This window comes from Amia ocellicauda, chromosome 1 (assembly GCF_036373705.1).
Source record: "Amia ocellicauda isolate fAmiCal2 chromosome 1, fAmiCal2.hap1, whole genome shotgun sequence".
NCBI classification, from domain to species: domain Eukaryota; kingdom Metazoa; phylum Chordata; class Actinopteri; order Amiiformes; family Amiidae; genus Amia; species Amia ocellicauda.
The window spans coordinates 59,327,705-59,354,548 of NC_089850.1; the positions used below are offsets into that span (position 1 = coordinate 59,327,705).

A 26,844-nucleotide genomic window follows, 5' to 3' on the forward strand; every position below is an offset into this window, starting at 1 on the left:
GAGATTATGGATATTGCAATCTTTGTTATGGCCTGTTTATGGATTGTGTGGGGGAGCCGGTAATCCACAGTGTATGTGTGTGTGTGTGGGGGGTCAGCACATCAGCACCTGGCCTGAATTCATCCCTCGACTGGTGGTCGCCCATTGTTGTTGAGGAAGACTAGGATTCCCCCGCTATTGTGGCTGTCATGTGTCGGTGGAGAGACAGGGCTCTAGATTTGGTGGGTCTTCCCTTGGTCTTTTCTGGCTAAGTCCCCAATTTGGCTGTGTCATCGTAAATCACCTCTGATTTTTCTTGGCACCATTTTTCTAGAAGCATGCGTCAACAGTTGCAGCAGCTCACCAGGCTGGTGTTCGGGATGCCAGTAGAAGACCTTTTGGGCAAATCTGCTGGGAGTCAGACCTTCTTTTGCCGCACTTTGGCCATTGTGGCCCCCAGGCCTGGCTTTTGAGATTCGCCCTCTGATCTGTCCACCTTGTGTTTCTAGAGAGAGGCTTCAATTCTTCCACACTGTGGGAATGAGTGGCGACAGGGAGGAGGTATGTGGTTTCAGGGGTTTGTCCACACAACTGGGAAATTGTCTTTTTTTGTGGTTGTGGTGCTCTTTTTAAATCGTATTCAGTGGTAGTTGTCACTTGTGTTTAGTGCAAACCTTCCCCCGGCCAGGGAGGCAGATGAACCCTTGAACACGTGCCCATGTAAAGAATATGCCTGTGTACTGGGTGGATTTCTCTCTTTGTATGTGTGTGTGTGTGTGTCTGGCAAACACCATTTACCAATATCAGCCGCTGAGTAGATTATGCACATCTTCTGTAACCCGATCGATGCAGGGAATCCCACATCTCCAAGGAAGGGCATACACTGACAGGTTAAACGGGGAACTCGATCTCTTGAGTCCTGAACAGAAGGCGCCGGCTCGGGGTTAGGCCAGGTTAAGGGTTCAGAATCCTTCAGAGGCGCTGGTGTTGTCAGGCCCAGAGGACCGGACCTCAGATTCGGGGCCGACCTCAGGGAGTTTTATACACTGGGGGGTTTCTTTCTCACGGTGGTCCTACAGTGTTAGGCCCTGTCTGCACTACACCACCGATCCCAGCCATGCCGTATCCCAGCATTGCGTTTTCTCATCAGTGTGAGGACTGCTTTTTGAACTTGGAAGTTCTCCTTGAATGGTTTCATCGCTCCAGATATTAGGAATTGCCTTCACTCCAGTATCAGATCCAGTTGCTCCACCTTATTATCAAGAAATACTGCTTCTACGACTTTTAGACTTTTTTATTTTGATGTAGAGCTAGTTTGCTTCCCTGTTATAGGGATAGTATTTCTCATGTGCAGTATTGGATTCTCTGTGGTGTAGATACGACCGTATTTAACATTTTTTGGTCGGTTAAAAGCCAACGAATATGATTTCAAGCATAGTGTAGACATGGGCCTTGTACTGGTTAACCTGACTTTCACCGAGCTTGGTCAACCCTGCCCTGCTCTGAGATTCACTGGAGTTTAGTTACATGCGTCTCACAGCCCTCGTAGGCGTTCACTGTTCATGGGGGAAACGCAGGACATTTGTGCAGAGGATACTGGTAATAAAGGTGCTGAACTTGCTGGCACAGTCTGATCTTATGGAATGAATGGAGTCATTGATGGGTCTGGGATCCTGAGGGCCCAGCCTGGCCTGTCAAAGGGGCCACAGAGTCTGATGTTTTCTGGTCATTCAAGAGCCTTTGATAGAGTTTGATCGCTGTGAAAAGACTGCGAAGGGAAGATGGGCCGAGAGAGAGAGGTAAATATGTGGGGGGAGGGTGGATATAAGATGAGTCTTTCTCCCAGGCTAGTTATGCGTCTCAGTGTCCTTGGAAGTGTCATTGTTTCTGAGGGGCTTTGATTTTTTCAGAAGCGGGTAAAAAAAAAAAAAAAAAAAAGAAACACACAAGGTGTTGAAGCAAAAAAAAAAGAAGATGAAAGTAAGACAGATGGAGGTAGAAAGACGAAGGAGTTGGTTCTCTGCGGCCTGATTTCAGCTCCTCCCGGAGGTGTTCTCTCTGTGGGAGGGAGGTCGGGACTCTGAGCCGGGCTGTGAAGTGTCTTCTGTGCCGTCCTGTTCTCCCTGAACCCGCTGAGCTCCACTCCCAGTTCTGGGACATGGTGCATTGTGGGTAGATGTACAGGGCCCCCTCACTGTAAAACCCCATCAGTGCTGGCTGACACACACCAGCCTCTACACGACCCCCCCCTCAGGCACAATCCATAGCCGGTGGAGGGCGGGTGCCCATGTCTGTGGGTCATTAAGTGCAAAGTGGCAGCAGATCCCATTGTCTGAACAACCCCCCCTGTGGCCATATGCCCCTGGGGGGTATACACGAGTCTTCTGGGGCACCTAGTAGGTCAGTGGGGTGCGAATAAAGATGTTTCGACCCCCAGCTGTGCGAGTCGAGGTCACGGTCAGTAATGTTGTGACCTCCCCTCACAACCCTCGCCCCCCCAACCCCATTCCCCCCCTCGCCCCCTCCTGCTTTAATCTCCCTGCGATTTGGAGACACTTTTATGAAACGCAGTATTAAATCAGAGAGGCTCTATGTTAAATGTTAAAGGAGATTATATGGATTTAACTCCGCGTCTGTCATAGAAATTCCAATCACATAACATAACCTCCATTTTCTATTGGCAAAAAAAAAAATCTCTCCCTATAACCCAGTAAGACTTTATCCCTAATCTCCATTCTATGCTGTTTTTAAACAGACTGGATTTGATTCTGGTTTTTAAAGAGCATTTGACTGTTTTTATTTTTTTATGCGCGTGTCTATTTTATGAAATTCAGAAAACAGAACATTTATTTTGAATGAGAACAACACTAATAATAATAACAACAATAACGGCAGCCCGTATTACGCTGTGTCGCTCCCAAGTGTGTTATGTGCGTTACGTGGCACCGGATAGCGTTGCCGCTCCGTAAATCTCTCTCTCTCAAGGTGCGGAGAGTAGAGTGTGGCCACTGTCAGCCAGTGCCCCAGATGTGCCGTCTGTCACTGTGCCGGGGGTCAGGGGTCGCCGCATTATGTGTGACAGGGCTCAGAGAATATTGTTATTGTTGCTGTTGTTCTGCTGCTGCTGTTGCTACTTATATTACTGGACCTGCAACGGGAGCTCCTGTGATTGGTTCTGATTCAGCTCCTGCTCCTACTCGCACCATCAGTACTACTCCCATTACAGCTACTACAGTACTACTACAGCGACCTGCTGTTAACCTTGCAGTTTCTACTATGACAACTACTGCACTGTCACAGCCCTGTGTTGTTGTGTTATGGGGGTGACAACTTTGAGGCAGTGGTAGTGGCCAGCCACTGGGGTGTTGGGGTCATATAGGGGGTGGTAAAAGGTGGGACAGCGATGTACCCTGGGGCAGAACTGGGTTGTTATTACCACAGATTTAAAGTGGGTTGATATTACTACAGAATTAAAGAAAGGTTATTACCACAGATTTAAATTGGGGGTTGTTATTACCACAGATATAAAGAGGGTATGCTATTATTACAGCTTCTGACCCAATGACAGAATACTAACCAGGCCTGCCTTTGTGTCTGTGTGTGTCTGTCTGCGTCTCTCTGCCCCCTACAGCGCACAGTGAGGATGGTGGGACCCGGCTGTACTTTCTGAATGCCTCCCTCCAGCAGGTGACCTTCTCCAGCTCGGTGGGGGTGTCTCTCCCCTGCCCGGCGGGGGGGTCCCCGGGCGCGGCGCTGCGCTGGTACCTGGCCACAGGCGACGACATCTACGACGTGCCGCACATCCGCCACGTGCACGCCAACGGCACCCTGCAGCTCTACCCCTTCTCGCCCTCCGCCTTCAACAGCTTCATCCACGACAACGACTACTTCTGCACCGCGGAGAACAGCGCCGGCAAGATCCGCAGCCCCAGCATCCACGTCAAAGCAGGTGAGCCAGGCAGGGAGAGGGAGAAAGGATAAGGAGGGAAGGGATATGGGGGAAGAAACAGACCACTGTGTGATACTGGTACCATAAAAAAAGTTTACAATCGAGAGGAGGCCATTCGCCCCATCGTGCTCGTTTGGTGTCCATTAATAACTAAGTGATCAAGGATCCTATCCAGTCTGTTTTTGAATGTTCCCAAATTGTCTCTTCAGCCACATCGCTGGGGAGTTTGTTCAGATTGTGACTCTCTGTGTGAAGAAGTGTCTCCTGTTTTCTGTCTTGAATGCCTTGAAGCCCAATTTCCATTTGTGTCCCCGGGTGCGTGTGTCCCTGCTGATCTGGAAAAGCTCCTCTGGTTTGATGTGGTCGATGCCTTTCATGATTTTGAAGACTTGAATCAAGTCCCCACGTAGTCTCTTCTGTTCCAGGGTGAAAAGGTTCAGTTCCTCAGTCTCTCAGTAGGACATTCCCTTCGGACCTGGAATAAATCTGGTTGCTCTCCTCTGAACTGCCTCTAGAGCAGTGATATCTTTCTTGAAGATCTTTCAATCTTACTTCTGTTCCAACACAGACAGATTCTGTGCATCCACCGCACAGGCATTGCAGATGTACAGACAGTCTCCCGAGCGCATCCCCACACACGGCTAAGACACACTGTACCTACACCCTCACCCTCACCCACCTCCTCCTCGTCTCCCTCCCACAGCCTCGCTCCGTCCTCCCACACCAGCTCTCGAGCGCACAACCCCCCCTCCTCCTCCGTCTCGCTCTCTCACCTCTCTTCCCATCTCACCACCTCCCTCTCCTCCTCCTCCTCCTCCTCTCGGCTCCGTCCTCACACCTCCATCCTGTACTGGCACCCCCTCCCCCTCTCTCTCCCTCTCACTGCTTCCCTCCCGTCTCCCTCCCTCGCTCTCTCGTTCTTTGTTTGTTTACAACATGCCGATCCCATCCAACTAACTTTTTTCACAGTTATAATTCAGAATGGTACGTTAGGACCCTGCAATTCAGAGGGGCTTCACAGGGGGCTTTTGTGGTATTTTGTGGGGGCTCACCAAAGAAGTCTTGAGCCGTGAGGCGTTAATGCTAAAAAATCAGTTGTCTCGTGCGTGACCCTGTGTACAGCCCCGGCAGCAGACGGACACACTGCTCAGACAGTTGGCGCAGTGACCGCAGGGCCCCAGCCAAGGTGAATGCCAGTCTGTCTCGGTGCCATCCTGGGCAGTGTGAGAGCCCCGCAGCCCCCAGAAGAGGACACCCGTGCCAAACTCGTGCCAGCCTCCCCTCCGTACCCCGAGTCTGAGTGGCACAGCTCTTAGTGGAGTCCAGACCTGACGCCAGCCTCACCTCTGCCATTGGCATTCGTTCTGCCCGCTGCGGAGTGGGCTCTCCTGCTGCAACCCGACTCATTCTTACAGCAAGAGAGGACAATGGAGGGGACACCCACATCACCTCCCAGATTATTTTGATTTCAAGAACAAATAGCACATTTTCTTTTTATTTGGGTTTGCAGACAGGTTTGCAGACTTATATAAGCGTCTTCCTTTTGAAAACGGCTACAGCGAACAAAACAGCCCAAGCTGCTGAAAACGAGTTTCAGGGCCAGCAATGTTTATTGAGGCGGTGAACTGACGTGGGCCGAGCCGCTCAGCTGAGACACGACTCGAGACGTGGATCCCTAGCTGTGGGGGTCTCGGCAGGGTGATGAGGGGCCGAGTCGGGCCAGGAGCACAGACACGACACAAACACACCCACCTCAGTGTCCCCATTTTTTGAAAAGTGCATTTTAAGATCTGCCAGTGCACCTGCTTTCCCCCTTGCTCCAATCTGCCTGCACTTCCATAATGACACTGCAAGGCCAGGGCGAAACGAAACACAGAAGAGGAACACAATTTGGTGTCAGGCTTCCACTGGGCAGTTTTAAGAAGTTATGTTCCAACACAAAGCTGCCCTCAGCTCTTGGGATCGCAGTGTGAGTCTGGCTGCTTGGCTGAGCCCATGTCAGAGTCACGTGGTCGAGTGATTCCACACCCATCCTCTCTTAACGACGCTTATTCAGGCCGATCTGGTCGCCAAGGTGGCCGCTGTAAACAGGACGCAACCCAGTCTCACCTGCAGTAGGTGTGGGGGAGGTGATGGCTGGTCAGAATGGTCTGACAGGGGCTCAGCAGGGGTGTAGGGGGTGGGATCATGCCTCCATGCCTCCTGAACCCAACCTCACGTATTAAAAAGCTCAAACTAGACTGGTCGGCTCTGTCTCCCTGCACAGCCCTGGGACTGATCACAAATCCAAGTCTGTGTTTCACTCAGTCCTGGGCAGTGGAAGCCCTGCTCTCCAGTCTTGAGTCAGGATTGGGCAGCTGCTAACTCACATGACACAGTGCAACAAGTCCTGCCAGTGCTTTCACCATGAACAGTGGAACAAAACAGGAACAACAACACTTGACAAAACGGGAGAATAATATAGGTAACATATTAACACGGACAGGAAACAGACGTGGTGTATAATGAAGTCACGTCTCTATATCTGGGTGGCAGTGTGCCTATCTCCGTGCCCATCTACCCTTTTCCCGAGTAGGTGCAGCGTGTGAGCTCTGAATGATCGCTATATTTATCTGTGTGCATCTGTGTCCCCAGTGCTGTCTTTGTTTCCTGAGTGCGGTGCTTTGAGCAGCGCCTGCCCGCGCAGCAGATAAGCGCCTGCTGTAATGTGTGATTAGCGGCGCGCTGTGTGTGGACGTGTGTTGTGCAGACAATGCTGACAAACACAACAACATAACTCAAAGCGGCGGTTGCCGTTCGACCATAACCTATAATTGTATTGTTATTCCGGCTCGCTTCATACCCCCCTCTTTGTTTCCGCTCACTCACGGTCTCCTTTCTATCTTTTCGATCTGCTCTCCTTATTGCCGCGCAGTCGATATTCCCCCCGGGCCAGCGCGGCGCAGCGCGGGCTTTATAGCGCCTTGCGCGCCGAGCGGCCGGCTGCAGTGTGATTCGCTCTGCTTTTGCAAGATGTGTCCCTTCGTAAATAATTCGATTTTCAAAAATAAGTATCCCTGTCTTAAGTCGGTAGGACTTAACACCGCAGTCCTGAATGCATTCAATTAAGTGGGAGGTGGAAACAAGAACAGGAACAAGTTCTGTAAATTCAGCGCTGCTAAGAGCTGTGTAATAACTACCCTGCGAGCACAATGCGTGAGCACTAGTCTCACATTTCCTCATTTATTTATATATATATATATATTGGGTAGTATAGTCCAGACCGAAATCTGTGAAACCTACTGTAGGTTTATAGATAATTGGACTGACAAAGTAGAAGCTTTTCTGCGGACGACTGGCGACTTTATTGCGTGTGAGCAGTTATTTCATTTTTTGACAAAGAAAATGAAATAATAAATAGTAGTGTGATTGATGTAGAATACATCTGTGCTGTGCTCCAGTTGGTCCGGCAGTCAGTCCGGCGAAACTAGCAGGAGCCCAGAGTGAAGGTAGCGACATGTACATACATACATACATACATACATACATACATAGAGAACTGGACACGAATATTATATTATCAAGCTTGATAAATGCATTTAGTTCCACGGTGTACATTAAACACATTTGATCCGTTTCATTTATAGTCTGTCTGGTTGTTTTTAAGTTCGTGGGGCTGTGCCTGCTGTTTGTAAGAGTTGCGTGTTTGAGGGTCGTGCAGTTGTTCCCCGGGTAGACCCCCTCGCTGCGGTGCGCGCACTTCACACAGCTGTCCGCACACATTTGCGCACATTTGCGCAGTTCTGCACAATCCGCCGACCCCACTGGAGGAGCCGCTCAGATCCACACAACTGCGGACATCTGCGCTGCCGGGACGCGGCCGGGCGTCCGTGTCCACCGAGGCGCGGCTGCTCGGCGTCTCTCGGGCGCAGAGTCACCTGTTCGCGAAACCGGGGAACCCGATACGGGCTATAGCGCTCTCTGCTAATGCAAACACTTTTTGTATTTTCTTATAAATAAGTGAATAATGTATTCGGTTTCGCCAGCGTAAATTATTTAAATTACAGTGACACTGAGCCGTCGTTGAAACTGGAGAGACCAAGCATGTTTTAGCCAGTCTCTTAGCAACCACAGGATATAGCCAAGCATCAGTTGCATTGTAATGACTGCTTGTACAACTGGAGGGGAAACAACCGCGAATGATCATTTATATATAAATGATATCTTCGTCTTTCTCGGATCTTTTTTTTTTTTTACATTTCTTTAAATAGAACTATCTGTAACTAATCATAATAACACATTTAATAGGGCAGATTTTCTATTGGTAGCCTCATCTCAAAGCGCTTTACAACGCCCAGTCTAACGTTATGACGAGGGGGCTGTAACAGAAGTGCAAAGGCGTCGTTTTATTGATTGAATTAACACTAGAAACAGAAACCCAGACAATCAGTTAAGACTGATTTGAAATTTCAAGTTCAAGAATTTGCGAGAAAAGACATTGATTTGCAATGATGCGAAAGTTTCCAACACAAGGCCATTAATACACGAATAAATACATCCAAGTGGATGGCCATGCATAGCTTACCACAAGATAAGTCGGCTTTACTTGTTATGAGCAAAAACTCGCAGGGGTTATAATTCAGGTAATTGTTCCCTGGAACAACGTATTCAGTTTAATAATAATTATAATAATAATAATAATAATAATAATACAATTGTTTAGCTATAATATAATTATATATTCACTTAATATTTGTATTACTATAATGCGGTACACTATAATATTGTTTATCATAGTTTTTTTAATTAAAAGTGTGATTGCAAGCATGGGATATAGTGCACGTATTAGTAAACGCAGTGGTGTTGGGGGGGTTGTAGCCTTGCTGTCGGGCTCAGAGGTGACTCTGCCCGAGTGCAGGTCGTTATTAATGACCGGATTAATTCCCCTCCGCAGCGTTAATTATTCCGCCTGCGTGTTGCGTCTTGATTAAGCCGCTCTCTGCTCGCTCACCTCCCGAGCGCAGATTGAATCCGGAATCAAATTGCCGTCCTTGGGCCCCTCTTCTCGCCCAGCCTGTGCGGTGTAATCACATTTGCGGCGCCGGGTCTATCGGCAGGCTTGCATTGCCTCTCCCTTAAGAATCGTTTAATCTCTGTAATTAAAATTGTAAAGTAAGTAGGAAAAAAATTAGTACCGAAATTAAATCACATTCATAGACAGAGGCAGCCAGCAGTGCTCCCTCTCTCTCTCCCCCCTCTCTTTATTTGTTTCTGCTTTCATTTATTTATTTCTCGGTCGTTGTCAGGCGCAGCGGCTGTGTAATGGCAGTGACAGCTCCGCAGGCCGGGGAGAGGTATAAAAAGGCCACCGCGCTCCCTCCTGCCGCGCTGCCGGGACACTTGTTTTATCCCCCCTTTCCTTGTAAAAGAAGGCAGTCCTACATTCGTTACATCAAACTGTAAACCCTTGTGTAAAGCATCGGGATTTTTTAAAATTTACATTTTGTAAAATGTTTATTACACTTATATGTGTGAACTGTATCCATCTATCTATCTATCTGTCCATCTGTCTTTCTTTTCTGGCAAATACACCTCTGTATGTGTCCATCCTTATGTTCGAGAACCAATTCTCTTCCTCCTCCGTCATGTTGCGGGAGGCCGCTGCACATGGGACTCGTACACTTCTATATATCTGTACTGTTGTACCATATGCTGTACCTCCTGCCCGGCCTCACCCAATCACCACAGCCACTCGGGCAGCTTGGGCAAAACCCTGCAGTGGAGAGGAGGGGAAGTTCCAGTGTTTCAGCCCCGAGTTAAAGGTCTGGTGGTGACCCCAGTGAAAAAACAGCCCTGTTATGACGCCGCTGTCAGTTGTCAGGGGTGTTCAGTGGCGTGACAGTGGAGCGACCTGTAAATTGTGATCTCAAGGAGTACCTATCTGTCAGCACCTCTGCAGTAAAACAAATGGGACATAACACTTATTATTATGTGTATTTATTCTGTTTTTGGAAGGGAGTGCTGGTTGATAACGGTATCCTCTCCCTCTCACTCTCCCCCTCTCTCAGTGTTTCGGGAGCCCTACACAGTGCGGGTGGCAGACCAGCGGTCCATGCGTGGCAACGTTGCTGTGTTCAAGTGCCTCATTCCCTCCGCGGTGCAGGAATACGTCAGCGTCGTGTCCTGGGAGAAAGACACCGTCTCCATCGTCCCAGGTAGGGCCCTGGCGTCCTCTCTGTCTCCTGCTGGGGTGCTGGGCTCGGGCCCCGCTGCTGGGCCACGCTTGGGGGGGTGCATGGTGTAATTGAGTCAGTCATTCTGGCACTGTACCAGTCAGGCAGGCAGACAGGCAGGTATTGTGTCAGTCGGTCATTGCGTTTATCAGACAGGCAGGCAGGTGGTGTGTCAGTCAGTCATTGGCAATCAGCTACTCAGGCAGGCAGTTATTATGTTATTAGTCATTGTGTCAATCAGGTATCGTGTCACTAAGTCATTCATTGTGGCATTGCATCGGTCAGACTGGCAAGCAGTTGTTTTGTCAGTCAGATGTTGTCTTTCAGTGGGGCAGGTAGTGTGCCAGGTGTTTGGGCTGCCTGTCAGTCGGGCAGGTAGTGTGCCAAGCTGTCTGTCAGTCGGACAGGCAGTGTGCCAGGCGGTCGGGCTGTATGTCAGTCAGGCAGGTAGTGTGCCAGGCTGTCAGTTGATCCGAGTGGCAGGCAGGGAATGACTCAGTCAGTGAGTGACTCAGTCAGTATGCCAGTCAGTGGGTCAAATGCTTCAGTCAGTGATCCAGTGGGTGAATGAATATGACACGGGGTGTTACAGTCAATCAGTCAGTCTAAAAGGCAGGGTGTCAGTCAGTCACCCAGTGTGTCAGCTGGTGTTTCCGTCAGCCACACAGTCACTTTGTCAGTCGGCCGGCGAGGCAGTGTGTGAGTCGTGGGTGTCTGTTCCCTGGCGGTTTGATTGGACAGTGTCGAGCTGTAAACCTCGGTGGGGGGTGCTAAGGGGGGCTGTGGACAGATGGGGGGTTGTTTCCTGGACACGAGGACAAGTCAGTGTGACGGGGGTGGGGGGAGGTGTGTAACGGGTGTGCAGACAGGAATGCTCTCCCACAAGGTTTTTATGGTTGAGCACTGTGAACCGGCGGCAGCCCGGGTGCTGGTGACAGACTTTGCTCAGGCCCTCGTTAAGGGCGGGGACGTCAACGCCGGCAGCTGCAGTGCTCAGTGAGTCGAACGAGTAGGTGAGACAGCGGTGTGGGGGTGGGGGGCTGAATGTGGAGACCCTGCCTCCGGGGGGAGGAGGTGTGCAGTCGGACCCTGATGGATTTCAGGCACAGTGTGGCAACAGAGACGAGTACGAGTATTATAAATGATGTCACAGAAGCTACACAAGACACTCAGCGGGGGGGGGGGGGGGATGCAAACCACATGGAGTGGTTGACCTGAAAATGTTTTTTTTTTTGTGTGTGATGTAGTTACACGTGATGTATGTCAATAGTGTGAGCCGGTCAGACAGCGCTTCTGAGATCCGTGTCTTCGTGAAGAAGCACAATGTACCCCAGGGTTTCTCAGAGCCACTTCAGCTCCCCCCTGGCCTGGACTCCAGTGCCCCCCTACAGTGCTGTCACAGCAGTCCTGACAACCCCTATGCACGAGCTGACTGTACCGTTCTGTGTGAGCAGAGGTGGACCCCCCCCCCCCGCTGCCTGGCATTATTTTAGCGCCCTGTCATTCTCTCTGCTCCTGGTCTCCTGTAAGCCCCCCCCCCCCCCGGTTCGTGAGGAGGCAGGGGCAGGCGTGGGAGTGGGCACAGCTCTGTTCACGAGCCACTTGCACTTCTGGGTGAGGGGGTTTTCGCTGCACTGCGCCGCGCACTAACGCTGATACGATTGCACGGTCACTGGCTGCGGCCTGCGCCAGCACAGCCGGGGACTGGGGATGGTCTGAGCCGGGGCGGGGTGATCGCTGCAGTGCCGCGCGGCCCCCGTGTCCTCACCCCCTTCTGCCCGTGCGGTGGGGGACGGGGCCGAACGAATAATATGTAACGCAATTGCCATCTAATTCACCTCTGGGAGAGGCGGCCAGGCCGGGGGTGGAGCCGGAGTCGCAGCTGGGGATCCGCTCCTGGTTTTGCCGGCCCCGGGCGGACTGTTCCAACTGCACTGCTGAAGCAGAATAAGCAGACCGGCATGTCTATTTTTAATACTGTTTTAGCCCCATATTGCCTGTCGGGGCACATTTACTCAAGGTAACAAGCATGAGATCTCCAGCACCTGGCACTGGCTGTGGTGCAGGAGGCTGCGGCTCACGGTGTGACCTGGAGTGGAGTGGGGGGGCCTGCAGGGCTGTCACCAACACCCCCCCTCTGTGGTTCTTGTATTTGCACAGCGCTGTCCCCTTCGCTCTGTCATCGCCTCTCTGGTTCCTTTATTTTTTTAAAGTGCAGTAAGTCCCTGTGTTTATTGTCCTCCTCACTCGTCTTCCTTTGTTTTTCCCCATCGCCTCTCATCATCTCCATTTTGTTTCTCTCTCTCTCTCTCTCTCTCTCTCTCTATCTCTCTCGCTTGGCTTGGCAGTATCTGGGTGGGATCTCATGTTAAGTGACTGCTCTGTGTTTGGAGGGCGGTGGCTATGTGTTTGGGGAGTCAGTGAAATTGGACAGGGCTGTGGTGTGATTGGGGGGTCAGTAAGAGAGGACAGGGCTGTGGTGTGATTGGGGAGTCAGTGAAATTGGACAGGGCTGTGGTGTGATTGGGGGGTCAGTAAGAGAGGACAGGGCTGTGGTGTGATTGGGGAGTCAGTGAAATTGGACAGGGCTGTGGTGTGATTGGGGGGTCAGTAAGAGAGGACAGGGCTGTGGTGTGATTGGGGGGTCAGTCAGAGAGGACAGGGCTGTGGTGTGATTGGGGGGTCACTAAGAGAGGACAGGGCTGTGGTGTGATTGGGGGGTCAGTCAGAGAGGACAGGGCTGTGGTGTGATTGGGGGGTCACTAAGAGAGGACAGGGCTGTGGTGTGATTGGGGGGTCAGTCAGAGAGGACAGGGCTGTGGTGTGATTGGGGGGTCACTAAGAGAGGACAGGGCTGTGGTGTGATTGGGGGGTCAGTCAGAGTGGACAGAGCTGTGGTGTTATCCACATCGCCTCGGACCCCCAGCAGCCGAGTTTAGCACTTAGGGCTCTGGACGTGAGGGCGTGGGGGTTTTGGTTTCGAGTACCGGGTGCCACACTGTGTAGAGCTCTGTGCTTGGCAGCAGTCGGGGAGGGGCGGTAATTCGGGAGAGGGTGCTGTGGCCCCCGGAGCCCAGGGTAACCCGGTCACGTGGCTCCATGAGGGGCAGTGGGGAACACTGCGCTTCGGTGCATGGCAGCCATCTCCTCCGTCTCTGGCGCTCTCCTCCTTTTTTCATATTTCCTTAATTTATTAACCCTTCTCATTTTGAGACACTGAGACATAGTGTAAGGCTTGCACCCTTTCTCTCTTTCTCTCTCTCTCCCTCTCTCTCTCTCTCTCCCCCCCTGTCCCCTGTCCCTCCCTCACACTCAGTGCCGGCAGTCTGTAGTTGTCAGAGTGGAGCTGCTCCTGACACCTCCTCCATTATGATCACGTCTGGTCTCTCTCGCTCTCTCTCTCTCTCTGTCCGCCGCTGTGTGAGCACTCAGGACCGCAGTGACAGGGAGCCCCCGAATCTGCTTGGCTTCATTAGGACACGGCGCTTCGTTAGAACTCAGGGCTTCATTATGACATGCACACTGCGGCCCCCCAGGCAAGGAGCTGCTATATTTTAATGATGGTGCAGTTAGCGCCTCCTCCTCTCAGATGAGTCTTGTCCTTTTTCAGTTATTTTTCTCCACCATTAAGAGGCAGAAGTTGCTCCCTCTTCTCCTCCTCCTCCTCTCTCTCTCTCTCTCTCTCTCTCTCTCTCTCTCTCTCTCTCTTCGCTTCCTGTTTCTCTCTCTCTTTGACTCTCTTCCTCTTCACTTTCCCTCCTCCCTCTCTCCCTCCATATCGCTCAAAGAATCGCGGATGCAAAAGAGGTGTATTGGTGTGACAGGGCAGGAAGTGTATTGCCACGGCATGGAGGTGAACATAAAGCCCTAGCGGTGACTGGTTCTCCCTCCCCCTCGGTAATTCCTCTCTGGATAAGTCCGTGTTGTTGCAGGTGGTAATTAAATACTAACACGCCGCTGACATCCACCAATGAGACGTGAGTGGCGCTGAAAAGGTCAGAGTTTGCCTCCCGGTCAGGACTAGTCTCCATTTCCCGACAGCTCTTTCCAAATAACCTGTCTCCTGGCCACCCCAGGGGCAGGGCTGGGGTCGTCTGCTACATTTTATAGTGTCAGGCACTTGGATGATCTCTGGCAAACCAAACAAACCCCCCCACAATCCTAGGTTGTCCGAAGGGGCCTGAGCGAGACCCCCGGGACAGACGGCCCCAGTTAGGAAGATGCAGATAAAGGTGCTTGTTTTTCTTCCTGCTCATTGTCATAGCTACAGTGGAATCTGGGTAATCAAGACATTTATATCTTTTTTTTTTGCTGAACGTGTGTCTGCAGTGATTCTGGAAATAAAGTAACTAGCGCAGACACTGTTAGGGAGCAGGTTGTCCCGGGATGAGAGGAACCCGCCCCAGGCCTTCAGTTAAACTGGAGTGTGCGGGTACCGGACACCGGGTCGCATCCTGAGCAGGGCCCGTCCCGGTCGGGCAGGGGGCTCACACTGGTGCCCCTCAGCCTGCCTCTCTCAAAACCTGGCCTGGCCCTGTCCGCTCTGCAGTTGGCAGTGGGAATTTCAATCCACTCATCACAGTGGGTTTACCCCAGTACCCCTACAGATGTCCCGTGGTGTGTGAGCGGTTTCCAGGTCCAGCCCTCAGCCTACCCTCTCCTCCTTCTGCTTTGTTTTTTTTGTTTTTTATTATTTGTTCATTTTTCCTTTTGTTCGCGTTTTCCTCACAAATACAGCCGGCCCGGTCTCTGTGAGGCGGCTGCAGTGCAAACAGGCCGTGCCCGGGCATGTGCGGACGTGGCGGGGGGCTGTGGGCCCCGGGGTGGTGAGTGAGTGAGCGCAGCCAGGGCAGGTCTGGCGTGTGTGTGTGTGTTTACTCCTGCTTCCAGATTTAGAATCCAGTTTGATCTGTTGTTGTTGTGCAATCCCCCCTGCTCCCCCCGGCCCCCTGTCTGAAATCAGCCATCATGAATCAGCTTGGTTTACCCCTCTGAGCCTCAGCCCTGTACAGGACCAGTGAACACGGCAAGACCACACACCGCCAGTTCAGACTGACCAGAAGACACAGCTAACATTGGAGCCCTGTGAGGACTATAGGGCCCAGACTGGAGCGGTGCTGTGGGGACTATAGGGCCCAGACTGGAGCGGCACTGTGGGGACTATAGGGCCCAGACTGGAGCGGCACTGTGGGGACTATAGGGCCCAGACTGGAGCGGTGCTGTGTGGACTATAGGGCCCAGACTGGAGCGGCCCTGTGGGGACTATAGGGCCCAGATTTGAACCAATATGTAGACGTGTGATTATTCATGTCAGAACACGCACTTGTGTGTGGATGTGAGTGGCTGAGCTGTGTGGGCGTGAGTTGTGTTGGCCCCTATGTGAGTGTGCAGCATTGACTGCAGTAGGTCTTGCAGGCCGTTCATGTATGTGTGTGTTACAGCAGAGACACTTTGGTGCCTGTGTGTGTGTGTGTGTGCGTGCATGTGTGTGTGTGCATGCGTGCGTGCGTGTGTGCGTGCGTGCGTACGTGCGTGCATGCGTGTGCGTGCGCGCACGTGTGTGGGTGTGTGTGCATGCGTGTGTGCGCACATGTGTGTGTGCACACGTGTGTGTGTGTGTCAGTGTGTGTATGCGTGTGTGTGCGCGTGTGTGAGTGTGTGTGTGTTCATGCGTGTGCGCGTGTGTGTGTGTGTCAGTGTGTGTGCGTGTGCGCGCGCGTGTGTGTGTGTGTGTCAGTGTGTGTGTGTGTCAGTGTGCGTGCGTGTGTGTGTGTGTGTATGTGTGTGTGTGTGTGTCAGTCTCCTCATCCTTCTCTCTGGGGTGCGACGCGGTGTGAATTTTATCTCATCGCCATAGCAACTAATAAGAAGCGAGTGTAATGGAGAAGGTGTGAGCTCCTCGCTGCTCCGCCACTCAGATCACATTCAGATCAGAGACGGGGGGAGGGGGGAGCAAGGGCCACAACTTTTCTGCTGGGTTTCTGTCTCCCCTTCGTTCCTTCTCTCTTCCTCTCTCAGCTGCTCTGTCTTTCCTTCTTCCTCTGTCTTGAGTTCGTTGTTTTCTCTTCTTGTTCTCCTCACAAGATCCGTCCTCTCTTTTCATACGTCCATCCTCTCGTTTTTTCTTCCTTCATTCAGATGTTCATCGTTTCTCTCTCTCCCTCAGTCTGTCTTTTTCTCCCCCCTGCAAACAAAAGCTGCAGCCGCAGACCCGAACTCGCCCTGTCTGTGGCCTATCTTGGGAGAACGGATCAAGAGAGAGAGGGAGATGGAGCGCGAGAGTGATTAGATAACAGTGGTTAATTTTTTTATTTTATTTTTAAAGTTCTCTGCACTTTTACACGGCTGTGTGGAGACGCATCTCCTGGGCCCGTCCTTCCTGGGCAAGCTCTCGTGTTGTAGCAGCCCCGGGGTGCGGGGAGAGTGGCGTGGGCAGGCAGTGGGAGGGAAGGGGAGGGAGATAGAGGGAGAGGGTGGGAGAGAGCATGAGAGGGAGAGGGAGCGGGAGAGGCAGAGAGAGGGAGCAGGAGAGGGAGAGAGAAGGAGCAGGAGTGGGAGAGGGAGAGAGCGGGAGAGGGGGAGGGAGAGGGAGAGGGATAGAGATGGAGAGGGAGGGAGAGAGGGAGAGGGAGGGAGGGAGGCTACTCCACTGGTCACGGAGGCCTCTGTGCTGGGGCTGGACAAAGTGTTGACCTCAATCTCCCAGGAACTGAACACCCTGGCGTTGGGCTTGTTGTGATGCTCGCTAGTGCCTCCTAACACCCTAATTGATATCCCACAGACATGTGTGTGACATCACATCCACCTGTGTGAGTGTGTCCCTCTCTGTGTGCTGTTCCTACCCACTATTTCGTATGTAGTAAGACTGCGTCCAGGCAGGGAGACACGGGAAACATTACATCTACACAACACACTCAAATAAACACCGAGCCCATCCTGAGTGAGTGAGTGTGTGGGGGGTCGAGCCACAGACACAGGTTTCTCCGCGTCCCGCGTCTGCTCTCGCCTGTCTCAACAGTTTTGTACGAGCGGCTCTCCAGCCAGGCGTGCCGGATTGTCGCTGTAATATTTACGAAGGCGCACTCTGTTAGGGCACTTAAACCCCCACTACAACCCCCCCCCAGGCCAGGAGAGCAGGATGGGGGGGTCATAACAGGAGAGACGGTGTTGGGCAGCGTGTAGAGGAGCACAGGTCACCCGGTTCAAACAGCGTGTTCTCAGTGAGGGGGGTCTGAGGGCTGCGAAATGTAGCTGTCTCTCTAACGACATCAGCGCTGCGCTTCGGAGGGGCGGAGGAGTGTGGGGGGTGACTTTCCCGGCTCCCAATGACTCCTGATTAAAGATGCATATCTGCTTCATAGTTTTAATCTGCTTTTAAAACAGGTTTTCACTTATTTATTGCGGTCTGGGCCGAACAGTGGCTCTCTGGTTAGAGGGCTCTTTATCCACGCATTAAGGGTCAGTGTTTCCAGGGCCGCAGCCAAGGCATGTTCAGCCGCAGTTTATTTATATGCGTACATATTTATTTATTTACCAACGCTTTTTTTTTTCCTACGTTTTTTTACTATTTTTATTATGCTAGAGTGAGAGAGAGAAAGAGAGAGAGAGGAGAGAGAGAGAGAAAGAAATCAAAGCTTTGCTGTTGGGACAGGGAACATTTCTTCTCCAGCTGTGCCTGACGCTCCCCCAGGCAACGCCAGATAAATTGTGCACTGGGCGTCAAAGCCTTACTGGGATTGAGGGAGGGAGGGAGGGAGAGAGAGAGAGAGAGAGAGAGAGAGAGAGAGGGAAAGAGACAGAGAGAAGAAGGAGAGAAATCACTGCAAGATTCTGTGCTGGGAAGGAGCAGGTGGCAGAACACACCAGCCTGGCAGAGAGGGGAGAGAGAGAGAGAGAGAGAAAAAGGGAGGGATGGATGGATGGATGGATGGATGGATGGAGGGAGAGGGAAAGAGAGAGAGAGCACCAGGCACTCTCATTACCTTTGTGATTATTTTAGACTGGTTAGAAAGTTACCCACAGAAGCAAACACCGAATTCCCAAGAGAACGAAAACCCTTGATTTCGACTGGCGATTGTTGGCCGAACAGGACAAGACGCATGTAAAAGGAGGGTGATTACACTGCACTATATATCCCACATTGACAGGCAAGAGTTGATAGACTGACGGGTAGATATATAAATAGATACATCGATAGATACAAGAAGTACCGAGACAACTAGGAAGGCCTAATTATTCTCCCATGTACTGCATTCTCTCTCAAACACACACACATACATGCGCACATATAGAGATATATTCCTGTTGATGTTGGGAAAATAAGGAGCAGGAGATGGGAGGAGGGCTACAGATTGAGAGAGAGAGAGAGAGAGAGAGAGGGAGAGAGGGAGAGATGGAGGGAAGAAAAAGAGAGAGAGGGAGAGAGGGAGGAAGGAGAGGATGCCTGGCTCTGCGAGGAGAATTTCAATAGAGCTCCAATCAGGCCGGCAGTGCTCGTTAGGCCGGGGCATTTGCATAAGGAGAAGCAGAATTAATTTGGTCGAGGAAAATGTTTCAGATTTTTTTTTTCTTTCCCGGAGCAGTTAAATATGAATGTGTGTTCTCTGGGGCTGCAGTGTGCTCCTCCGCCTGGCGCTGCCTGCCCCGGTGCCACAGCCCTGGGCACAGTGACAACGAGGCTGGCACACCACGCCCAGACCCCCGTGCACGGGGGGCAACGGGCACAGAGCACCACTCTGTGTTGGGGTGGCACTGTGTGGTGGCCTGTACTCTGGGGTCAATATCACCTTGACAAACTCTGTATAGTGATGGCTGTGTCAGGTGTGTTGGGGTGTCCGTGTGTTCGGGACTCTGTGTTGGAGTGACTGTCAGTATCAAGAACATAAGAAAGTGTGCAAACGAGAGGGTGCTGATCTGGAAAAGCTCCTCTGGTTTGATGTGGTCGATGCCTTTCATGATTTTGAAGACTTTAATCAAGTCCCCACGTTGTCTCCTCTGTTCCAGGGTGAAAAGGTTCAGTTCCAGTGTGTGGGACTCTGTCCAGTGTGAGATAATCTATTGGGGCTTGTCATTGCATGGAGCTCTGTACCGCAGTGTATAAGAGTGTGGGGGTCTCTGTACCGCAGTGTATAAGAGTGTGGGGGTCTCTGTACCGCAGTGTATAAGAGTGTGGGGGTCTCTGTACCGCAGTGTATAAGAGTGTGGGGGTCTCTGTACCGCAGTGTATAAGAGTGTGGGGGTCTCTGTACCGCAGTGTATAAGAGTGTGGGGGTCTCTTTACCGCAGTGTATAAGAGTATGGGGTCTCTGTACCACAGAGTAGTGGTGTCAGCGTCATTGGTGTGAGATTGTCCTCTCTTCATTTGTCTCTAACCCACATAGGATTCTAGGCATGGTGAGCTACTTCACTGTGTGTAGGGTAGGGTGTTATCTCTGGCGTGAGCCACTGTGTCAGTGTCCACTTACATTATTAAAAATCTCCCTTCATATAGCCTAAGTAGTAGTTTTTTTTTTTTTTTTACATCACCAAGGGAACATCGCACGCGGACACGGGTTTGATTTTGAGCGTGGCTGTGAATGGTCCAATTTTCGTGGGACCGAGCCGTGGGTGACTTCTCTGCCATGTAAAAACGAGCCTCCCGGACAGAGTAATGAGGCTGAACACCAAGCACAAAATGGAGCAGGTTCCAACACTGCAGTCTGCGGTCGTGTGGTTCTCACCAGTGGGGAATGTGCACAGCTATGGGCGAGAGTGTGTTTCAGAGGAGTGATCTCTGTGGCTGTTGTGGAAGTAAGCAGGGTGGACCCCATCGAGAGCCCCACAGATAGGGCCCTGGCAGCCTACAGACACACCAGGCGCCAGGCGGGAAAAACACAACGAGACATCTGATGCTTTGTGTGTTTTCCTTGATATTATGCCCCCAACCCCCCCATAGTGTTTTTCTGTTAATCTTCCTCGCTAGTCCGGGTTTCCACAATCGGATCGGGGGGGGAATAAACTAATCCGCACTGGGATTGGCAGCATCGACAGCAGGAAGGGTGACATCGTGGGCAGCGGGGCGAACGGGCGAGTGCAGACAAAAGAGAGCACCAGGCGTCACACTCTCGGACTCGGATGCTCCTGTTGATGTGCGTTCACCTCCCCTGTCCTCTGTCAGATGCTGTTCATGTTCACGCCGATCGATGGCCTTCGTGTTTGCCTGTTTCCCCAACGTGTTCGTTCAGAGTATTGATTACAGGTAGAAGCACAGCCACCCAGACCTGCTGCCTCTCTCTGACATGAACTGAAAAACCTCAGTCCAGATGGGCCTTCAGTCCAGGCACTGCAGCAGGAACTCTGCAGAATAGAGGGACAGAGAGAGACAGAGACAGGGAGAGAGAAGGAGAGAGAGGGACAGAGACAGTGAGAGAGGGACAGAGACAGGGAGAGAGGGACAGAGAGAGACAGAGATGGGGAGAGAGGGACAGAGAGACAGTTAGGGAAAGAGAGAGAGAGTGAGTGACAGAGAGAGGGAGGGAGAGAGTTGGTCTTGCAAGTGCTGATTTTTTCTCTTCCACTTGTGTATAAATATATTTATATAATTAGTCATCTAGCAGATGATTTTATTCAAAGCAACTTCCAAAGCCTGGGATATGTATTTATTCATATCTATATATTTTATTTAAAGTGAGCTGGAAACACATGCTGTCAGCGATAATGACTTGTTTTGGTGAGGGCTGTTTTCCTTCGCAACGTTACTAATTATAAGTTAAGCATGTGACCGGGAATTTAGGCCATGACCCAGTCTTCAGGGCCCTGGAGGTGTGATTCAAAGTGCGGGGGGGTCCCTTGCAGAGACTCGATGTGCAGAACCAATCGGCCCCGACTAATCCTCCTCCACGCTGTCTGTCAGTCTTTCCGTCACGCCGTCCATCTGCCCCTCTCTCTGAGCGCACCGGTGGGAGTGGCGGAGGGGCGAAAGGACAGGTGACAGCCGCCCCCCCGGCTCCCCATGCGCCTCCCCACACAGCGCTGCTCTGACCGCCAGCTGGAGCGTGTCAACGGAGCCGGGGCTTTGAAATTACAGGCCACTCCGCCGCAAGGGAGAGAGAGAGAGAGAGAGAGAGCAATCTAATCATCAATGGTTGCCCTCATTCATTATGCATAGAGGAAGAGGCCCGGGTGTCACTTCTGCGGCCGTTTATACGCGTATCGATCAACTACACACTGTGTCTTCTCCTTTTCCCTTTTTTCTCCTGTCATCCTTTCTTCTTTTCTCGCTCTGACAGTTGATAGCAGCTAATCAAGCTGAGAGAGCGAGAGAGAGAGCGGGCCGGCGCAGGTGCTTCCTCTTGCCATTGACAAATGTGTGGCCGGCGTGTCAGGGGTTTATTGCTTCCTGATTAAATACAGGCGCGAGAATGATGCCCACTCAATGCATTATTAATGCCTAATCAATCCGCTGTGTATAATGCATCGACCGGGGCTTTAAGGAACCCTTAATCTAGCTGTTACCACATCCGCTGTCCCCGTCGGCCTCGCGGTCTCCACCGGGCCCCTGCCACGCTGCCGGCTGCCTCTCTGCTCCCCCCAGCGCACACAGGTGATCTCCCACTGAAAACAGGGACAGGACAGGACCATCCCCAGATCTGAGACTGATGATTCAGGTCACTTAAAATCAAGATGATTATTATTGGACTTACGAGTACAGCAGTCTGTAAAATCCAAATGGTGTTGAATTATTAAGTCGGCTAAAACCAGAGCCCGTTGGCAGTGTAAGCTCCGATAAGCAGCCGCCAAGCCGTCCGAAGTGCGGCAATAAAACACACCGTGCTGACCCTGTATCCGGGTCCTCGTCCTGGGGCAGCGAGGCTCAGAAACAGGCTGAGACATCCAGCTGTACAGTGAGCAGACAGGTGTACGATACTCACCTTCGTACCTCTTGTGTGTGTGTGGGTGTGTGCTTTAATAAAAGGCAGCCTTGTATGCATTTGTAACCTGATAGTATGTGTGCTGAGCCCAGATCACAGTATTCAGGGGTTGGTGTGCGTGTCCGACACGTGTCCCAGCACCTGTTTCATACCTACCACGTCCCCCCATACATGTCTGTGCATTGTGAGTACCGCCGGCATTCTGCTTTTTATCCTTTTAAGGATAAAACTCTGCTTATCTGGACTAAACCTCGTGACATACTTAGAACTGGGAAATATGATTTCTTGGTAAAAGCACAGAAAGGCTGGAATTGAAACACAAATCTCTTCTCTCTCTCCCTCCCTCCCCCTCTCTCTCTTACTCTCTTTTCCCTCTGTCTTTCTTGTACTACTTTTACACCTTGTGGAGTTGAAATGGCTGGGAGGTACAGAACACAAACTGTGAAGCGAGCCAAGATAACTTCTCAAAGATGGTGTGTGGGTATGGCCAGTGCGCGCACGCGTGTGTGTGTCTGTGTGTGCGTGTGTGTGTGTGTGTGTGTAGCGAGTGAGTATACGTGTGTTGTGTGGTGTTTGTGTCTGTCAGTGTGTGTGTGTTTTGGAAGCAGGAGTTGTTAAAGTACCTCGGGCAAAGTCAGGTTTTGTGTTTTGGGAGAAAGAAACGCATCTTTCTCTTGCTCTTTTGGAAGATTGAATTTTGTCTTTATTATTTATATATCTATATCTCTGGACCACTCACCACTCCCCCAGCCATCCTGAGAAACATCGCTGGAGGATATCAGTACATTTCCACCAGTCCATTTATTATTATGTTTTTTACTGCATATGTTTTATTTTTATTTTTTATATATCCATCTCTGTAACGCTGTCTTCTGTCTCAGCCGTCAGATTTGCAAGTTTCTGTGTCTCTCTGAGGTGTGTGTCCTATATTTAGGAGTGACAGTGAATGGGAACATGAAAATCCCGGGATCTGCTTCACAGGAAACTTGTTTGAAGTTTGCAGCCTGTTTTTTGAAAGGAAAGATGGAGACGGTTTCCCGATCAGATTTAGTGCGCAGTGAATGACTCACCCCTCTGTTAAACAGCTCTCCTTCTCCTTCCCTGATTACTGTGACCCTGATATGGCCCTCAGACAGAGGCCCCCAACACAGCCGCTCCAGTCTGGGCCCTATAGTCCCCACAGCGCCGCTTCAGTCTGGGCCCTATAGTCCACACAGCGCCGCTCCAGTCTGGGCCCTATAGTCCCCACAGCGCCGCCCCAGTCTGGGCCCTATAGTCCACACAGTGCCGCTCCAGTCTGGGCCCTATAGTCCCCTCAGCGCCGCTTCAGTCTGGGCCCTATAGTCCCCACAGCGCCGCTCCAGTCTGGGCCCTATAGTCCCCACAGCGCCGCTCCAGTCTGGGCCCTATAGTCCCCACAGCGCCGCTCCAGTCTGGGCCCTATAGTCCCCACAGCGCCGCTCCAGTCTGGGCCCTATAGTCCCCACAGCGCCGCTCCAGTCTGGGCCCTATAGTCCACACAGTGCCGCTCCAATCTGGGCCCTATAGTCCCCACAGCGCCGGCAATCAGTCCTCGAAATCCAGCAGGATTCCTTCACAGAGATAGTTAAATTCTTTCTTCTTGTATTTTCTTTCCTCCGTGTTTCAGTTTGGAGGAGAGCGCGTGTATGTGAGTTGCGCTGGCCTGGCTCATCCCTCTGACCCTCGCTCTATTGTAGACACACGCAACACACACAACATGAACCTATTGTGAGCCAGATGGATGTTATTGATCTTGCTGGGGTTTTGATTTCTATCAGGCGGCGTTTCATGGCTCCTTTTCTCTTTAATTGTTCTTCGTGTTTTTAGCAGATGTGTGTCTGCAGGCGGCAGTTTGTGCACCTCACTTTGTGTTTTTTTGTTTTTGTTTTGCGTGTTTATTTTTTTTTCCGTTTTTTTTTCTGTTTCGTTCTTTATAGAATAAAAAAAGACGGAGAGAAATCCTCAGCATCTCAGGAAAGGAGTAGCTAATCTTGCTAAGACTCCCACAAGACAGAGAGAGAGAGAGAGAGAGAGAGAGAGAGATAGGGAGGGAGGCATAGAGAGAGAGAGAGAGAGAGAAAGCGAATGAGCGAGAGAGAGAGAGAGAGAGAGAGAGAGAGAAAGTAATTTGAATCTCATATACATTTCAGTTGAAAGCTAGTGCAGCCTTGATACATATTCTCCAGAGCCCCTTTGCGCTCCCTGCTCTGCTCTGCCTGCTGTTTACCTCTAATAAAGAAATAAAATATCGCAGCACGGAAACTGCCAAGAAGCAGAAAAACACTCACTCTTTCACTCTCTCCCTCTCTCTCTCTCTCTCTCTCTCTCTCTCTCTCTCTCATATACATACACACACACACACGCAGATACACTGGCACACACGCAGATATAGTGACATACATGCAGATATACCGACACACACACACACACACACACACACACACACACACACAGATATACTGACACACACAGACACAAATATAGATACACTGACACACAGATACAGTGATGCCTGCAGTCATATAGTGTGATATTCACTCTCACTAATGCTTATTCTCACACACTGTGTTGATTCTGACACATTCGCTCAATCACTCACACACAGATACACTGACACAAACAGATACACACACAGATACATGGATACACACACACAGATACACTTATAAACACATGTACTGATACACTCACACAGATACTGATACACACAGACAAACACACACATAGCTACACTGATACACACACACTGACACACACAGATCCCGTGATCTTCGCTCTCACTAATGCACACTCCCTCACTCCCCCCCCTCACATAAAGGCTTTGATACACACACCGGTACACTCACACAATTACACACATCAGTAAAGGAGCTGCCCATTGGCTCCCGCCACATTAGGATTTGCAGATTCCCATCTCCACTCAGCCGAACGGGGTGGAAATGGACAAAATACGGATGTTGCTTTTTTCTTTTTCGGATTCAGATTAATTTTTAAAATCCACATGTATTTGGTGAATGAAAAACAAGACAATGTGTGTTTTCAAAGTGCTCTGTCTTGTATTGTGACTCTCGTAGCGGTGAGAAGACTTTGTGTGGGGATCTTCTCAAGCATGATATACCTGGTCGTGATGTCTCTCTCTCTCCCTAACACACACACATGATTTTACCACATTAGAGATGCACTGTCCCTTTCAACATTCCAACTATGCCTAAAATCATAAAATCATCCAAAGCCACTTTCGGGGGTCAGGAGATGTTTTACCCTTTTATTGCGGTGCTACGGGAGTGAGACAGCCGGAGCGTTGTGTGTGTGCGTGTGCGTGTGCGTGTGCGTGTGCTGTCTGCCTGACTGACTGACAGTAATGTGGTTAATGTGAGTCAGCGCTCCCATTGGACGGCACCTCTCAGGTTTGACAGTCACTCTGCCCCACTTAGACTCCAGCGCAGCGTCCCAGAGGAGCCGCGTCTAGGCCTGTCTCTCATACCGCTGCTGCTGCCGGCACCGCCACTCGCACCGCTACTCCTACAGCTTCTCACACTGCTGCCTCTACTGCTACTCACACTGCTACTCCTACTCCTGCCTATACTGCTACGACACTATGGCAAGCCGTTGTGACATTTAATCCATAATTGCTGATATCAGCAATTCATGGTACGCCGTTGTGACATCTTTAACCGGATGTTAATTAGTATGCATTTTTGATATCAAGAATACAATTGCTGATATCAGAAATACAATTCTTGATATCAAAAATACAATTGCTGATATCAAGAATTAACTGCCAATTGTATTCTTTATCAAAAATGCATACTTATTAGCATCCGGTTGTATTTTTGATATCAAAAATGCATACTAATTAACATCCGGTTTCGGCTGCTTTCCGTGTTATAGTGACTCCCCTTCTTTGGAAAAGTCCCCCAGTAGATGTGAATAACTCAGCTCTCAGACTGGCATCCTCTCATTGTTAATGTCTGACACTGCCCTGCTCACTGCTGAACACCCTCAGCGGTATTGCCATTTTCTACTGGCATTGCTCCTGTTTATTTCTGTGTTTCTCCTTGATAGTTTGTACCTTATGCAGTTATCGTTTGAAAATTATCAAATGAAAGAACAAGTCGTATTATAAGGGCTAATCAGCTGACAGAGTCCAAACAAAATCGCGAGCATCTGTAGATCAGTCCTGTACACTCTGAGAAATGGCTTATTTTGCCAGCCTGTAACAGCTCAAGCTAGGAAGACCCTACATACGAGTCAGACATCGTTTGAAAGTTCCTGGTCTCTAGTTTCTATATTTTATTTTATTATTTATATTTTGATAAACTTATTTGATACATTTATTTATAATGATCTTAAAATAATGGGCCAGGGTGTAAAGGGTTAAGTTACACGTCAATAGATGTTAATTAGTATGCATTTTTGATATCAAAAATAGAACCGGATGCTAATTAGTATGCATTTTGATATCAAAAATAAAATTAGCAGGTGATTCTTGATATCAACAATTGTATTTTTTATATCAATAATTGAATTTCTGATATCAATAATACAATTGCTGAGAAATTAAATTCTTGATATCAGCAGTTATGGATTAAATGTCACAACGTCTTGCCATACGACACTGCTTCTACACTGCTAATCCTACTGCTGCTTCTACTGGCACTACACTGCTACCTCTATGGTTGCTACTGCTGCTACTCACACTGTTACTAACACTCCTACTCCTACTGCTACTCACACTGCTTCTCCTACTGCTGCCTCTACTGCAGCTCTTACT

At 50.5% G+C, this 26,844-nt stretch overlaps 1 protein-coding gene across 1 annotated transcript in view; it reads left to right on the forward strand.

Moving 5' to 3' along the window:
- Positions 1 to 26,844, forward strand: part of dscaml1 (Down syndrome cell adhesion molecule like 1) — a 131,485-nt gene that overhangs the window by 15,560 nt on the left and 89,081 nt on the right. Inside the window, exons 2-3 of the mRNA XM_066711480.1 lie at positions 3,611 to 3,928; positions 9,976 to 10,122. Coding sequence (XP_066567577.1) covers positions 3,611 to 3,928; positions 9,976 to 10,122 — 465 coding nt within the window. The remainder of the gene's footprint in view (positions 1 to 3,610; positions 3,929 to 9,975; positions 10,123 to 26,844) is intronic.